The following is a 16,424-nucleotide window of genomic DNA, read 5'->3' on the forward strand; positions in this document are numbered from 1 at the left end:
CAGTCCTCCTCATCATTTGGTATGCTTAGGTGACATATCTTGCTTCCGCTCATCAGCATGGGTGAATGGAACAGCCCACTTCTATTGTATCTCTTCTTCACTGTGAGTGACCGCATGTTACATGTGCACATTTACCTAAGAAGTAGTTTATTCAGTAGTTTCTGTTTTTCTTTTTTAAATTATCACTTTTTTTTAGGTTTTTTTTGTAAAAAAATAATATATATATATATATATATATATATATATATATATATATATATATATATATATATATCTCAACAACAAAAATATATTTTATAATAGCTACACTCTCAGGAGGTCAAAAAGAGTAAGTTTATTTAACACAACAGCACGTGGAATAGTGAACAGGGCTACTTACAGAAGGACAGTGAGAGCACTGAAGAGGGCTGTGCTAGCAGCAAGATGATGCGAGTCCGCACATGTTAGTACTTTCTACAGTGAGACAGGTAGGGGAGGCTATAACAGCTGCTTGATGTGGATGATGTGATGTGTGGCAACACGTAGTGCTGCTGAGAGTAGGGTGGAAGGGGCCCACAAAGTCCTCAGCTTGTGGCATGACAGTGTGGGGTCGCGTGCGCAGCCAACACTTGCAGCAGGACAGTGTGCGACAGGGAAGGTACAGTTCTATCACAGTGGTTTGCGCAGCACATCCACCAAAGTGGCATACGATTGAAGAGTGAGCTTTGCTGTTGTTCTCAGTCCACTAGTGTTGGTAACAAATACTGTGTCCACAGCAGAACAATGCAGTTTGTTTCTAACACACAGCACAGAAGACAGTGCCGGACCCCAAGTTGAAAACACAACCCACCTAAAATGTTGGAGTGTGAAGGGAAGAGGTTCCCCCACAGCACAGCACAACTCTCATTCCCTTTTCCAGCACAGCACCAGAAGAAAGTTCCTCATTGCTCATGGCCTCACCATCTTCAGCAGGGACGCCTAGTTCACTGTACAGTTGTGCTTTCTTTTTTGTTACTATTCTAATTTTAGCAACACTCTTACAAGCATCTTAATTACAAACATGAGCTCAGCTACCACTTCAAGGCCTAGTCATGGCCACCGAACCCTTCATTCATGTGCCGCGGGCTGGCAGCCAGTTCCTGCTGCATCACAGCTGTCTTTGTTGACTCCCATGGATAAAACGTGACACGTCAATGAGAAGGGCATTTTTTGGAACAGATATGGCACTGTCCCAAAAATGCCAACATGTCCCTTTCAGCTAGAGGGCTTGACCTGAAAATGGGTCAGTATACTGACTGAGTCACCAGACATATGATATAACACTAAGCAATAGCTTCCAGGAAAACGACCAACTTCAGAAGAGTCTACTAAGAAAACTGCCACTGGAGGCAACATGTAACATGATGAAAAAAGCATCAAGCAAATCTGGTACACGTGAGGAGAACCTGTGTGTGTGACATCTTGCCATGGATGGCGGATAGCCCAATATTACAATATCATATTAGAAATTTGTAGCCTAGAGTTTTAGTCTAGGATGACGGGAACTCATGGGGTGACACAGAGGATTACTTGAGAGGTCTGCCTGGTAACTGCCTTCATGCACAGGTGATAACCCCAGGTGGCTTCCCCAGGGGTGGCTGGGCTTTAGATGGCTTTTTGCTCAACGCCATGCCCTCTGTGTCCTTTCAGGACCCATGCGGGGATCAAATTGTATAGAAACACTTCCATAATGCTTTCAGTAGCACAGACCTAGCATAAAATGACGAAAGTTGGGGGTACACTGAGCTGGTACTCTTGTGATTTAGCTCGACATGCTACGGAGTGCCCAAACACAAGTGCATAGACACTAAACAGATAAGCCCCAAATGCAATAGACTGTTGAATGTCGTGCACAACAAAGGGATACAGGTTTTTTGCTGGGAGGTCTCATTGGTTTGTACTCACTGTCTGGCAGCCATAATGAAACACAGCACTTCCTGGTATCCTTTAAACCACTCTTACAGGCAACAAACCATAACCCCCACTTGCAATCCAATGAACTAACAAGCAGTTGGAAGAAGCCACCCAGGATCACTTTTACACCAACTGGAATGGTCTGGGTAGTTTTAAATCAGCAGTATAGCCGCCCGAGTTGAAATGCATATTTACGGGACTGTAATGTAAATGTATATTTAATGCACTCTAACCTTTCCCGCCTTACAGAACCCGAGGCAGTGCTCGAACCCCGAGCCGTCTGTGAGCCCGTGGCAGGCCCGTCGCCGCCATTTTGGATTGTGGCCCAGCACTGTGGAGCACAGAGTAAGGGATCATTTTTACTCAGCAGCCTGTGCCAAAATACCAGCTCAAGGAAACGACTTGCAATTATCCCATTATCCCCCTTTCTCGGCTCGCCTTGCATTAGAAAAGGGCCAAATGACATACAGATTTCAGTTCTCAGGACGTGCACCTGGCAAGAGGAGTCGGCTTCTGCGAGAGAGACCTTTGAAACAACTTGCGCGCACTTGTTGGCCACTGCCCAGTGCCGAGAGCCCATCAAAGCAGCTCCGCAGCGAGCCCCTCTGCTTGTGAGGGCTGCGAGCTCTCGCGAAGTGGGGAGGCTATAAATAGCGCCGGCGGGAAAGGCCGCAGCAGCTCCAGTCCGGGCCGGGAGTCAGTGTGGCCTCAGGCGGGACGGGGAGGATTACCGGACGGATAACAGGGGTAAACGCGGGAAAGAGTCACCGCGACAGGAATAGACCGCAGGCGAACGTGGAGGCAGTGGGCTGGCTGGACTACAATAAACACAACCACGGCCACTTTAATGTTGGACTGGACTCATCGTTTTCTTAAGGCACAGTGCGTGGGAGTCTGCCTGCGCTGGTTTATGAAACACAATGTAAAGATGGGCAGCTGTCAGTGGCGTGGCTGTATTCCACGGGAGAGTTCCAAGACACGTTCAGTGCTCAATGTGAGCCAGAGGAAGCAGGTGGGGCCCACCGGCACTCGTTTTTGTGGACCAGCACTTATTTTTCCTCATCAGACTTCCACCTTAAACAAAAGAGAGAAAAACACACAAGGGGCAAAAAGAGGAAGAGAAAGATGGGGAAAAAAAACTGACAACCGGAGAAAGGAGGAATGGGAAAAAGAATTCAACCGAAAGAGTGAGCTAACGAGGGAGGGAGTGTTTGGTGGTGGATGAAAGAGGTGCGAGTCAATACTACGCGGCCTTGGTATTCAGCACCACCAGCATCTGGCAGTGCTAGTAGCAGGTGTCTGCAAAATTTGGGTCCAGCAATAGTTTGTTTTACAAATCAAACACTGGACACATTAATTAGACGAGACAGACTTGAGTTATAGATGATGCGCACATTATTGACAGTCACTCATCTACAGTTTAAGGTTACTCATCTCACAATCCTCCTCCTTGATTAGCCGAACATAGGTAGAGGAGTGATACGGGAACCACGCACAACATGACTTTGCCTTCCTCAGGTCCTCTTTTCCTGCTTAAAAGTACAATGTACATACTGTCCTCATCCCAAACATTTAATATAAAACAACAATATCCGGCGTCCTGCCACCCTTGCCAACTCACTCCATCACAATCTTTAAAAAACATTAAACGTCTGTGATTCTGCCAACCCCCCCCTCCACCGTGGTCCTTCCCTCCACCCCTGAAACCACACTCTCCATTCCCAAGTGGCCAGCTGGGGCTAAACTGAGAGTGGCTCTGTGAGAGACACATGGACAGCGCAGAATACAAATCTGTCAAACATTACCCGCCACAAACTGGGGGGTTGACAGGGAAGGCCGAGGGTGACAGCGCAAGAGTGCCTCCTTTTTTTCCCCCCTTCTTCGGTAAGCAGAGATGCGGGTGAAGGTGGGCAGCCAATCAACCACCGTTCACTCCAAAGAAACTTGAGTAGAGGCAGCAGTTCATGGTCCACCAGCTTTGAGACCAGTTTCTCATTGGTCTGATGTCAGAGCAGTGACAAAGAAAAGTACTTTTTCACTGGAATCATTGTGTTGTGGCATAGGCTGCAGTAGATTTCCAATACGGTTTTCTGCGGCTGTTACGAGAATCTAACAATACAATATCCAGCGTTGTTTTCTGCAGGACATATAGAGCACAGTACCCAAAAACCACAAACTATCCCTGGACTCAGTAAAAAAAAACACATATGTAAATGACAAACTAGAATTTACACTGTGCATAGTTATCTGGAATGTATGAAGTTGACATGTTTAGGCAATACTTAACACTTTACATATGTCACGCTAAATTGTCTCACTGTCCTCTTGTTCCGGGTTCAGTGCGCCATAAAAAACATAAATAGTCCTAATACTGTGCAGCACATGAGGCAGCCTCTTAGGGAATCATTGAGATGTCCAATTTCCATGTGCTGTCCAACACCTGAGGCCACCAGTGCCCTTAGTCCTGTCTGTTTCACAGCCTGTCAACCCCCTCCTTCACCTTAAAGAAGCACACACAACCAAGTTTCAGAACATGTTGTCTGGACGTGTACTAAGCTACATTAATCATAAAATCATAACCCTACCATTCAAATATTTTATGATCAGGATACATATTCTACGTATTAACTGTGAAGTAGGAGTTCCCGGCATGGAACCACATCTCACACTTTCTTCTAATAAAGTGTAATCCCTGAACTCGCATGTACAGAAGCTGTGAATATGTTGTGACTACATGTCATATCTACTCAGAAGCACCCAACTGTCTTGGGGACATTCTTGGAGATCAGTCCCTAGATGCTCCAGCTTGAACCTGGATCAAATCCTCTTTACTCCATGGGCCTCCAGTGATGGGAGATCAACATCATGTGCCCACTACCTGCATCGCACATTTAACAACTCCATCCTAGGTCCAGCTAGGACCAAAACTTTCTAATGCAAACCCATCCTCATGAAAAGATGTGAGAAAGGGTCCCCAAAGCCACTGTATAATTAATCAGCAAGGTTTAAATTTTTAACAAACACACATCAAGATAACAGCATTATCCTAACACAGAACCCCATCCCTAATCTCTTGTTGTCAGGTTAACCACCTAACCAGTTCTTCCTCTTACATGCATAGAAAAAATGAATTCAAATATCCAATACTTTAGGGACAGTTGCCAGCACATCCCCAGATGCTCTACGTCAAACTCATTACCCTGTGAACCTTCTTAGTTTGTGCTAGAGGGCTCCTAAGCATGCATCCCATGTCCTGTGTCAGAAATGGCAAAACTAAGTCTGGATCCTTGCTTGGGCCAGGAATTTCTCAGGCAAGGCATTCCTGGTGACCAATTTGAGATGTAAAGTTACTTAAAGTAACAATTAAATAACAGAGCAATACTAACCCCACCACACCGGCATCCATGGCAACGGCCTTCACCCCACCCTATGGGCTTTAATTGGATCCAGTACAAACCATTTGTAAGTAGCCAGATGTAATTATTACCCCAGTAGTGCTGGAAAGTGCTTTGCAATCTTTTAAAATTGACATTTGGGGCGTCACTGAATACTATAATAAATAAATATTACTGAATTGTCTCCCGTCACCTTGTTCACTGCTCCCAAAAAAATAATTTGCTTTAATGCTTTGTAGGTCAGTGTTCCACTGGGGCCAGGCCAGGATGCAGTCTCCTAATGGAATTGCAAACGACCAGCGAGATGGCAGATTACATTACAATAGCCCAGACCTGCCCCTCGACACACTTTTGGCTTTGACGGTCACTAAGCTGCAGTTCATATACTGTAAAAGGAGCAATCAGCCCTGCTTTTTCTGATTCTGTTTGGTGTGTGTGTGTAAATCCATCAACATCCAAAAACAGTGTTGAAGCCAATCATTTTTGCAATTTGAATAATGAAAGCACTTGAACAAGCTTCATTGGTAGACAGACAGTACACGTACAGTATTGCAACAGCAAGGGCCTTCGTAATCCACAGAGCAAGTACAATGCAGACTTCAGAGAAGCACTAGCTACACAGACACAGAACCAGGTACAACATGTGCGGCAGCAGTGCCAACTTCCATAACATGCACACCCTGCCCCTCCTCCACCCTGCCAAAAAATAACATCACTGTACACGATTTGCGTGCCTCTGGAGGTAAGCTGGGAATCAAGTGGAGCCTGGAAGAAGCACGGATGGATGTGCATGGCAGCAGAAAATATACAAATCTGGTAAAGCCTGCAGGAAGGGAGCAGAAGAGGGGTGATAAGAATCTATATAGAGTCTGGGTGGAGACAGCAATGTAAAGTAGGCTTGACAGTCCCCATTTAACATCCAAGATGTCTTTTATCCAGACTCTGTCATCCATGACTGCCCTTCACTGCCCTGTCCTTGAGGTACTCTTCCTCTCACCACCTTGTTGTCTCAGCTACACGGTTGTTTATTCTTGGTCCACCTCAGGTACCACTTACGGGCTCTGCGGCGGTCCTGGTGTTGTGCTTCAGTTGAGGACCAGGCCTATGAAGCTCTAGAGGACATGCCTGGTTGGGATTGGCCCTCTATGGGACCCATGCACCTTTTATCCCTCTCTGTGGGCTTGCACCACTTCTTCCTCACTCTGGTTGTTTGGAGCTGGTGCGGCCTTCTTGTTCAGTCCCTCTACTGCTGAGACTGTGGAAGGAAATGTCAACCAACCCTTAGCAGCAATGATAGGTGCTGCAGCTCATTGCAAAAAGACCTGCCATTTCACCACTCATCTCCCCTAGCACTAGGATCCAGAGTGGGCCACTGACCACCCAAGTGCATCAGATTTTATCAATTCCTCCCGTAATCCATGGCACTCACAGCACAGCATTTCTGGATTTGCCACGCTATGTGTTGTATCATAACAAAGGGCAGACTTAGAGGCACCGAGAGTCTAGTTTACAACGAGAGGAGCAGTCATTATTGCTGCAAAATATAGGCAGTTTCTTGAAACATGTGACATATTCAATTGAGAAGCTACAATGAAACATCTATCTAGTTTACTTTGCAGGTGCCTTTGCATATTTGCTACTTTGTAGTTTATACAATAGGTTTATCCTTGTGTAGGATTAACAAAAATATCACAACACAATGGGAAACAGTTTTCTGGGCCAGTATTTGCATAAAATAAGATACTGTGAGTTACAGTGCCATCACTAAAATTAAAATACATGTAATTTTCATCTCATGGCCGGACCATCCAATAAAGCTCTTTTTTGTTTGAACAAACATTGTAACACAGATTTTAGCACGCCACATATCATATCTGACTACCCTTGGAAACAGACCAACTCCCGTTGATAGGGTGAGAAGCACATATTTCAAGAAAAAGATCTTGAGAATCATCTCCAAGGGCACTGGTCTCCAATCCCTGGCGGATGCAGAGAGTAGAGGAGGTAACTTTACCTACTCCTCATGATCTATAGTTATGTTGAGTGGGTTGTACAAATCTCAAATGATCCCTAACCTATAAGGTTAGTTATATTACAATTGAAAACACAAATTCACCTCTCACTTTAGAGAGTAGAATACTATTTAAATAACATTGTATTAAAAGAGTTTTGAATATATATTGCTGTTTTAGGTGCTATGCATGGATTAAAACTTTTTTTTAAATAATTCTTCTGCCACTACATGCTCCAATTTCGTCTTGAGATGAGGTGACTTACGGACTCATCATTCCAATTTATCAACGGTGTGAACTTTTCTGCTGATTTCTTCACCTGACCCACAAACCTCCCAATATGCCAGGCTCAATATGAATATTTGAAGGGTTAGCAGTCCATTTGCTTTTAAATAGCACCTACAGAAGCTATGTTTTCTTCCTCGTAAAGGAGCCATGCTACAGACACTTTGGAGGAGGCCACTGGTAATGTGTGGTTTTAAACATTATCCAAATCTACGAGTAGTGGTCAATGGATTTCTAGGTATAGTAGCAGAACTTGCAGCATCTACTGGTCAACTACATCTAATCTCCACACTCCGTGAAGAGGGGCACCAACACGTGTGACACCACACCGGAGAAAATGGTGCTTTAATTTTTGGGTTAAGTCATTCGGTTAGCTATGTATTTTTCAGTAAGTGTGGGACCAAGATTGGATCAGAAGCTGGAGGAAGGATCTTAATACGGGCTTCAAGTAGACCCGGCAGTCAAGGTTTGCTGCCATGCGAGCAGCTAGGTTTCGCTATGTGTGGAGGGCAGGGGGTGAATGCGTGTCTAAGGCTGGCACAGAGCTAGCTTGAGTTAAGTTTGTTTTTCGTAAAAGCACTTAGCTTTCTTGATCAGAAAGGAATCCTAAACTCTGAGAAAATAGTGAAGACAGAGAAAATACTTCTGCACCTGAGGAAGGGGTAAACCCCACAGAGTCCCTTGGCATTGACAAGTGACTTAAGTACAGAATGATATACATGTTTGTGCCATGCTGTTCTGCGGTATTATAGATGTACTTCTCTTTACACCTCCCAGGCATCACATAGCAGTCCTCGGCCTTGTATCAACGGCCTGTAGTCCTGATCCACTCCAATGAGTCACACTGCGCCGAGGTTCCCTGATACGGGTGTTTGTAAATGGAAGCCCAAGGGCGGATGACCTGGAGTCAGCGGGTAGCAGTCTGTCTTTATTAGGTGATCGTGTGAGGGTACGTGCTTAAAGAGTGTCCAACTAGGAATTATTTTATAGCCTGGGTCAGCAGTGTAGTCGGGGCGCGGATGACAGACCTTAGAAAGTTTAGAGTCACTAGGCCTGGTGTTCTCATCAGTGGCTTGACGCGGAGAGCCCCAACCATCTATTCGGATAACATCAGTTCCAATATATCAATATTGTGAAATTTCCTGCTGATTTTTTCACCTAACATGACCACAAACGTCAAAAATGTGTATCTCACATATCTTAATACTGTTAAATTCTCCAGGGGCCGAAATGAACTAGTCCAGGTGTACGCTGAGTGACGAGGTATGTGGGAGTGTGTGTGTCACACACCTTGATCATGGCCGGGCCTATGCCACGCTCCTGAAGCCCTTGGTTAAAGGGCTCGCTGCAGGCCTCAGCCTGGCCTGCGGCCGGACATTCACCCTAGACGCCGGGCTCCGCCTCCCCGGGAGCGTGTGCAAACAGGAGGCTCTCGGCTGCTGTCGGGGCTGGCAGGGACGGCGTTTAAAGGGCTCCGCGTGTTTACCGCGGCGTTCAGAGTTCATTCAGGCAGCTCCCATAGAGACCGTCGAGAAAGGGACAGCGAGAGAAGGCGGGAGGGCACGCAGGGAGAAAGTAAACACGCAGAGAGTACAACTGTGCAGGAAACACCGAGAAGAAAGCAGCCGATGGTAAAAGAAAGAGTTTCAGATCCGATACTTAGCATTATGCCAATATTCGGTTTACGGCAGGCGGGAACAGGCTGAACTCAGTGCCCCTAACTAGGTGGATGAAAAATCCAAGACCAGGGCACATCAAGGGATCAGTATCCCACAACGGAGTAACACACACCAACAACACGTAAATACACATCCATACACCATGCTACACCTCGGAGTTAGCCAAGTGAAGGGCAGGTGTACATTTTCAACAGGACATCCTGATTTCAACTAGTGCCCTGCACACACACGATTCTACCGCCCGCTATCGCACACACATGACCAAATCATGCAGACAGGACACGGCACGTGCACCGCGCCTCCACCACCTCGAGCCCGGGGGTGTTGCGGCATCCCGACAGCGCTGCGAGCCATACCGGTGGCAGGCTGGGCGCTGTGCAAATCTAACATTCCGGAGCCTTAATTAGGAGAAGCCTGGAAGAGAGAGCAGGTCTCCTAGTCACGCACTTGGTATATTATCCGGTGGAGCTCTTTTCCCAAATCAATACTGCTACAGCGACTGTACAGTATATGCACAGAAGCAACGGTATAAAGGGACATGTAATAATGGCATTTACGCTATAAACTGGAGAGAAAATAGGAATTGGAGTGAAATGCAAAGAGCAAGTTCAAACTGGTGTGCACAGAAAGTCAGTGACAAGTGAGATAGCTCCCCCCCCTTCCAACTTAACTACTATTAGTAGCGCTAATTATAACAATAGCCATTCACACGGCTCATGCAACCCGGACTGCCTCTTGCCACCTAAACAGCCACATTAACTGACTGTTTCCCAAAGACATCTCTTAACCTGAGTTGCTAACTGGTCTATGTGACGCCTAACTGCCTAAGCTTCTAAGCGCATATAATCAAAGGTGTGCGGCTTCCGAATCTACCAAGTCTTGCCTCTTCCCCGTCAATGGGCAGCACTCAAACTCAAATGAAAGGCGCTGCTGAAAGGAGAAGTGTCGTGTATGAAAGACGTATTCGCCACTTTGAAAGATACATCCTCGTGACAATCAAAGAAGTACTGCACCTCCTAGTATGTCGACAAATGAAGGTCTGGAATAGATGCACGGGGTCCCTGTGGTATGCACTTCACACTAAGATGTGCGCTACACATGGGAATGTGCATTTACCATTGCACGTTAATTATGGTGTTACCTACTCACAATATTTTGCTCCACCCTCCATAAAAAACTAACGATTACTCTAATGTTCATTCCTACGTCTGCAGGCGCGGAAGCTCAGACAAGGGGCCATTTAAAAACAACAGAGATCGTGCAAAAAAACCGAGTCAACTCGACAATTAGAGACGCTCTGTTTGTTCAGTGTCTCGGGAAAGCAGGTCAGCAGCTGCAGAGGGAGCGCCCCGCACTCTCCTGTTTACTGTTGCGCTTTCATTAAAGGAGCCCCTCGCTGTGCTCAGGCCCAAGTAGATGTCCGAGGTTCACTTACAGCTCAATCTAGGACCAGGGCTGTCGAAACAAGGAAGCGAACTCCACCAGGGGGTCGGTGCAGCCGTCAGCGATATGCCTGCTTGCACATGGTTTTTATGTAATGATTTACCAGAACAGAAAGGCATCGGAAAATAACTACTGTTCCTCTAACATCCAGTTGGGATGAATGGCATCACAATGTCAGCATGATGCCATATGTCTAGGCGCTTTAAACATCTTTTAAAGCGTCCCTCCTGCTAGAGGCACCGCACACTTAGCAGATAGTAAAGAACTGGGTGGCAGCGCCTTGAGGCTTCCTTCTACTGTACTGGGGCTTATTTTATTAACATACTAAGAATGAACGGACTAGTAATGTTCAGTCCATGCGTATTTTCCTACAGGAATGCCATCAACCCACTAGGTTATCCAATTAAGAAACTTAGAATTCCACAGAGTGGCACAGCAGAAACAGGATGCATAATAAACACTACATTTCGTGGGCACCGGGGTTCTATAGGCGTACCCCCCGCCCCCCACCCCTAAACACACACACACATTAATAAGGAGCACTGGCAGAAAGCAGCCGGCTTACCATACTGGAAGCTGAGGCGCGGAAGGAGCTCCTCGGCGGCCGCCGCCAGCCCCACCAGGCACAAGGTGTATAGAGCGGGGATGAGCCAGCCCCGTGTCGCCCCCATGCCCTGCTTCCGCTCCGGCAGTGCTGTGCGAGTCCTCGCCGCCTTCCCTCCGGCCGCCCGCGGTGTGTAAATCCAAGTCACAGGGGGCCAGTCCGATCCGGGAGCAGCGAGCTGCGTGTTCCTCCGCCTGCTGAAAGCTGAGCTTGCAAAACTTTGCTAGATCCCGCCTTCGCCGCCTCCTCCTCTGCCTCGCATTCTCCGTCTCCGTCAGAAACCAGCCCACACAAGCGCAGCCGGGCGGGCGCAGCTCCCAGTGACCTGCAAGAGGCAAACAAGGCAGACTTTAAAAAAAACTCTGGCTACCCATTGGGCGGCGGGGGAGGTGAAGCTGCGCAGACCTGCGAGCCGGGGCTGAAATCAGGAGCTGAACCTGCCTTCCTGTTCTCAGGGTGGCACACAAAGCAACAAAGGGGGGCCCTGACCGCACCGTGAGTTTCTCAATGAAAGGAGCGGGTTTCACTCTCCCTGAGCCGGGCCACTGCACTGTTTCACTCTCCCAGAGCTGTGCCACTGCACTGTGCAGGGTACCCGAGAAGACCCGTGCTACTGCACAGAGTACCAGAAAGGAGCAGGTTTCAGCTCAGTCCCAAGTACCTGGCGTGGAGACAATCTGAGCCCTGTTACCCAGAGTGACCAGGACGAAGGGCGGGCCAACCATCCAGGACACCGGAGCGTGTATGCAAAAGTTGAGGCAAAACAATCACACGCACATACATGCGACAATCTACTGACTCACCCACATCCACTGCGAAGGCAGGTGTAGATCTTGGGTCACGCTCCCTCTAGGAGGAGGGGCCAAGGCGGATTAAGGGCAAAAATCTAGGCTAGGGCCACCCTTTTGTAATTGTTATTAAAAACGTGTCAGTTTAGAGACCGGTATAAATCAAACCATCCCAACGGTCCTGTGTGGTTCTTCCGTCTTTGACACTTCAAGTCTCACAAAAGTTCAGGTATATGTGTGCATCTTAGGACGAACGGCAGTGGTAGAAACCCCACTTTCCACAGGGACCTATGAACTACTGAGACTATTTCACGGGTCGCTATGGCAGTATAGCTTTCAGTCGCATGACAGCCATAAACTACTCTGCACAGCTCTACTTTCGTCTGCTGTTACATCAATATTATATTAATGAAAGGTAAACAAAACCTGAACATTCTGATTCCAGTCAGGACCCATTGTTAGGTCTGACTTGGAAAAATCAGTTTTAACAATTTGTCCCTTCCACAGACTGTTTTTCTTAATGCAAAGGGTGTTTTTCTAAAATTCCTCATTAAGACCTTGATGACGTATTGTTCTTGTCTTATTTTCTGCAGATAACATAACAGTAGTAATTCAGTATTTCACTTACTGTTTTCAATAAACATTTCTCTGTTCGAAAAAAAAATTCAAAACACTCCCACAAATAAACATGCATGAAATAATATAACACGGCAATCTGAATAATATGGTCCTATAATACTAACTTGGGGATCTGGTGACATTTACAAACAACTCCACCTACGGTCTCATCCTTTCTAATGTCAATAACCACTCAGTGGCAATTTAGACCCTTATAATAGAGTTACCTATTGTGTATACTTTTAGTATATTCTCAGACACACACACTCACACACGGAGAGACATTTTATTACATATGTTATATAAATATACATGAAGACCCGTTGGTGCACAATTGTAGTTCACAAACTTTTGTTTTTCAAAGATTACATGTAGATTAGTCACATGGAGTAAAAAAAAAGTATAAGAGTTTTTTCCCCTGTGAACTAATAGTCCGAATCATTGTACTAAAGTCTGTGTTACGTTTATCCAGAAAATAATTCTGCTTATGTTTTGTACTGGAATGTTTCACACAGATTGTTTTAGGGCTAGGGAACCTGAGGGACAGAGGCCCCCAAATCTTTAAATTTGATACTTCCAAAGGACTTGTTGCTCAATGACACAAACCCTCAGCCTAATGGATAGTCAATGAAAAAAAGTGGAAGCTGCTAAAACCTAGTTTACAGTTGCTTTGGTGTGAACAAGTCGCTCAAATATATAGAAAAATACAAATGGTGATTCTGACATTTGTGTTGCGACCTAGTCCACAAAGCAACATTTTAATCTGAGCTTGGAATCTGACTGTCTATGAGGAACTGCAGTTTTAATGGCAGCTGTTATATGAATTGTAAGCCTCGTTGTGGACAAAGGTAATCTGTTTTCATATGGGGGTTAATATGAGTACATCCCAATTCTGAAGACTGCGGGCAAAGGAACACCTACAAAGATCCCGAAAAAGACGAAAAGTTAGAGTATTGAGCACTGGGCACAGTCATTGGCCATGGCCTGTGCACAGTACATCTTGGCAATACTGGACAAAAGCATGACCTAAAGTAATTTCCTGTGCCTAGCAGGTATTCAGACAAGGTATTGGGCACAAGGAGTAGGTAAGAGCCATGCCTCGTGACTTGCTGGGCACAGCCACAGCAGGTACCTAGGGCCAGCACTCAGGTAACATTTGAACACCGCACCTGGTTTCTGTTATCATCTGGGCATGGGAGTAGGGTTTGCTTAGCAGTTACTGCTGGCAGGGTCACGGGCATGGATAATTGCTGAAGTTGGGATTCTATACCCATCAGGCACTAGGGTGGGTTATACCCAAATGGTGACTCCCTATGCCCTTTTGTTACTGGATATAGTTGCAGGTCATACCAAATGAGAACTGAAAGCATGGGTATTGGGCAAAGATGAGATCAAATGCCAATCATTTTGCTGACAACTCACTGTGCATAGTTGCAGCCCATGCCCAACAGGTACACATGGGACGGTACTGAGCTCATGTGGTGAAAAAACATACACTGTGTTCAGAGCTCAGTAGGTCCTTGGGCTGTGTACTAAGCACAGGGAATATCTTAAGGCTACAACTTACGTCTGGTGGCCACCAGGAATGGCCAGAAGATCATGTCCATCATGCATGGGGTAGGTGGATAGGGTATGGTCAAATGCCAGGAACAAGAGTTATGGATGCCAGGGAGGCATACACCACGTAGGTTAGTTGTTAATGTATATCTTTTCAAAACACAAATGAATAATTGTAAAGTATTTTATTACATAAAATCATGATTGTTGAATTTCTATTACCTATCAAAAGTAATGAAAAAACATTACAATTCCGTGAAATTTACAAAACGTTTTCAGGTGAATGACTAGTATGTTTAGGATCCAAAATGTAAGAGAAAAACAACTCTGAAATTCCTCACTTAGGAATAACTTTGTAACCATCAGACCCCTTGCAATGCTTATGACCGCATACATTCCCTTACAGATGGCATCATCAAGTTCTTCACTGGTGTCATTATGCATGGCTTAAGTTAAGGCGCCGTGTATGACACCACAGAAACAGCAAATTATTTCAGTTATTCAAATCTGTTGACATACATCATTACATCCCTTTTCTGTCTATAATCTCTGAGAGGGCATCCGCGTTTAGATTAGTACAAACACATTTCATGTGTTTAAGGTTCTCTGTTACCTGTGGGTGTAGCTGCAGCATTCTCCAGTCTCAGCATATTTTAGTGGGGGCAGCTCGTTGTTGACATGGCACAGCATTCTCACATACGGTAATATTGTCTGCGACAGTATCTATTGTTAAAGCAATTTTTATTGAAATGTTTAACAATGCCATACAGGGCAGTGGGGGTTGGTAAAAAATAATACATATGCTCGCTAACCAGGACTGTATAAAGTGGAAGAACGTTGTTATAAGTGGGAGACATGCAGCCAGGGAGGAGAATTAGGAGGGGATTGGAATATGAGGAGGGCCTAGAGACCAGGAACATGTGATGATGGAACTGAAATCCAAGGAAGGTGTGTGGAGAGCATGTAGGTGTCAAGTGTATTATTGGGTGGTGCATCAGTGCTAGGATTGTGAGTGTAGGGCCTTTAAGTGCCAGGAGTTTGCGTGTGGTTCAGAATGGAGCAGCCAGGAGAGGCGCAGAGAGGTCACAGTGTTCACATGGATATAATGGGAGCATGTGGGGGGCACAGCTGAGTACTGTGGGAGCATAAAACACATCAGTATGTATGCAGGGAGCCTGGGTGGGGAAGGGTCATTGGAGAGGGCCAGCGGTAACTGGAACGTATGCAGGGGCACAGGGGTTTCTGGACTGTGGAAAGAACATTTGTGAACACAGGTGACCTGAGTATGATGAAGGGCACATAGGTATTATTGCTATACTACATTTATGTAACAAACAACTGAGTATCATTAAGGCATCACAGATGTCAAAAAATGGATGGGTGATGTGCTCAGTCGGATGGAGGAATGTTTCTCGGTTAAGTGATTTTGCCAGAATCAGTGGGTCTGAAGGGTGATGCTGCTGGGCTGTACCAAGGTCCTTAACATAGCTTCTCCTTCGGTACCCGTGCCTTGTCCAGCAGAGGTAAATGCAGGTAAGTCACGGGGCATATTAGTCCCCCTTTCTCATGCCTTTCCCCTCAAACACCATAGCTGGGAATGTCTTTTGCCCTTAAGATGCATCTGCTGTTATTCTAAGAGGATGCGAGCTGAATTCAGTGGTGGTCCACCTCTAGAACAGGGTGTGATGTGGTAAGTTTTCTTGCAGAGGGAGGCAGTGGGCAGCAGGCTTGGGAGTAACATAAGGAAGGGAGCACGGGCCTCACGAATAAGCTTGGATAGTGACAGGGGAACAAGATAGAATAAGGATCAAATATGCTTCTAAAAAATTTACCACCGGTTCAAAGGTATATATCAAGTCCATATTCACAATTATATACAATTAATCAAAATCCGGTCAAACCCCCCACCATATTTCTGTATTTGAGTTTCCAATTTTACAGTTTATTTACGTTTTTTTCACTGAGCGCTTCTTAATATCCCGAGGGCATCTCAGAGCAGTTGTCAGTCAAATGAACGTTATTAAGATGGACGTTCAGATCATTTAGCCGCAATGATTACCTGATTTTTGTGTCGTGGAATTAGTGTCACTTTATACAAACCAAAAAATAAA

General features: G+C 45.8%; 1 protein-coding gene across 2 annotated transcripts in view; it reads right to left on the reverse strand.

Annotated features, from left to right (window-relative positions):
* SEMA4B (semaphorin 4B) overlaps positions 1–11,572 on the reverse strand; it is a 160,040-nt gene extending 148,468 nt beyond the window's left edge. Inside the window, exon 1 of one of the 2 annotated variants that reach the window (XM_069222666.1) lies at positions 11,312–11,572. In XM_069222666.1, the coding sequence (XP_069078767.1) occupies positions 11,312–11,417 (106 nt within the window). In that variant the 5' untranslated portion in view covers positions 11,418–11,572. The remainder of the gene's footprint in view (positions 1–11,311) is intronic. The other variant, XM_069222664.1, reaches the window with a different exon arrangement.
* Between the last annotated feature and the right edge of the window lie 4,852 nt (positions 11,573–16,424).

Source organism: Pleurodeles waltl, chromosome 3_1, assembly GCF_031143425.1.
Source record: "Pleurodeles waltl isolate 20211129_DDA chromosome 3_1, aPleWal1.hap1.20221129, whole genome shotgun sequence".
Taxonomy (NCBI): Eukaryota; Metazoa; Chordata; class Amphibia; order Caudata; family Salamandridae; genus Pleurodeles; species Pleurodeles waltl.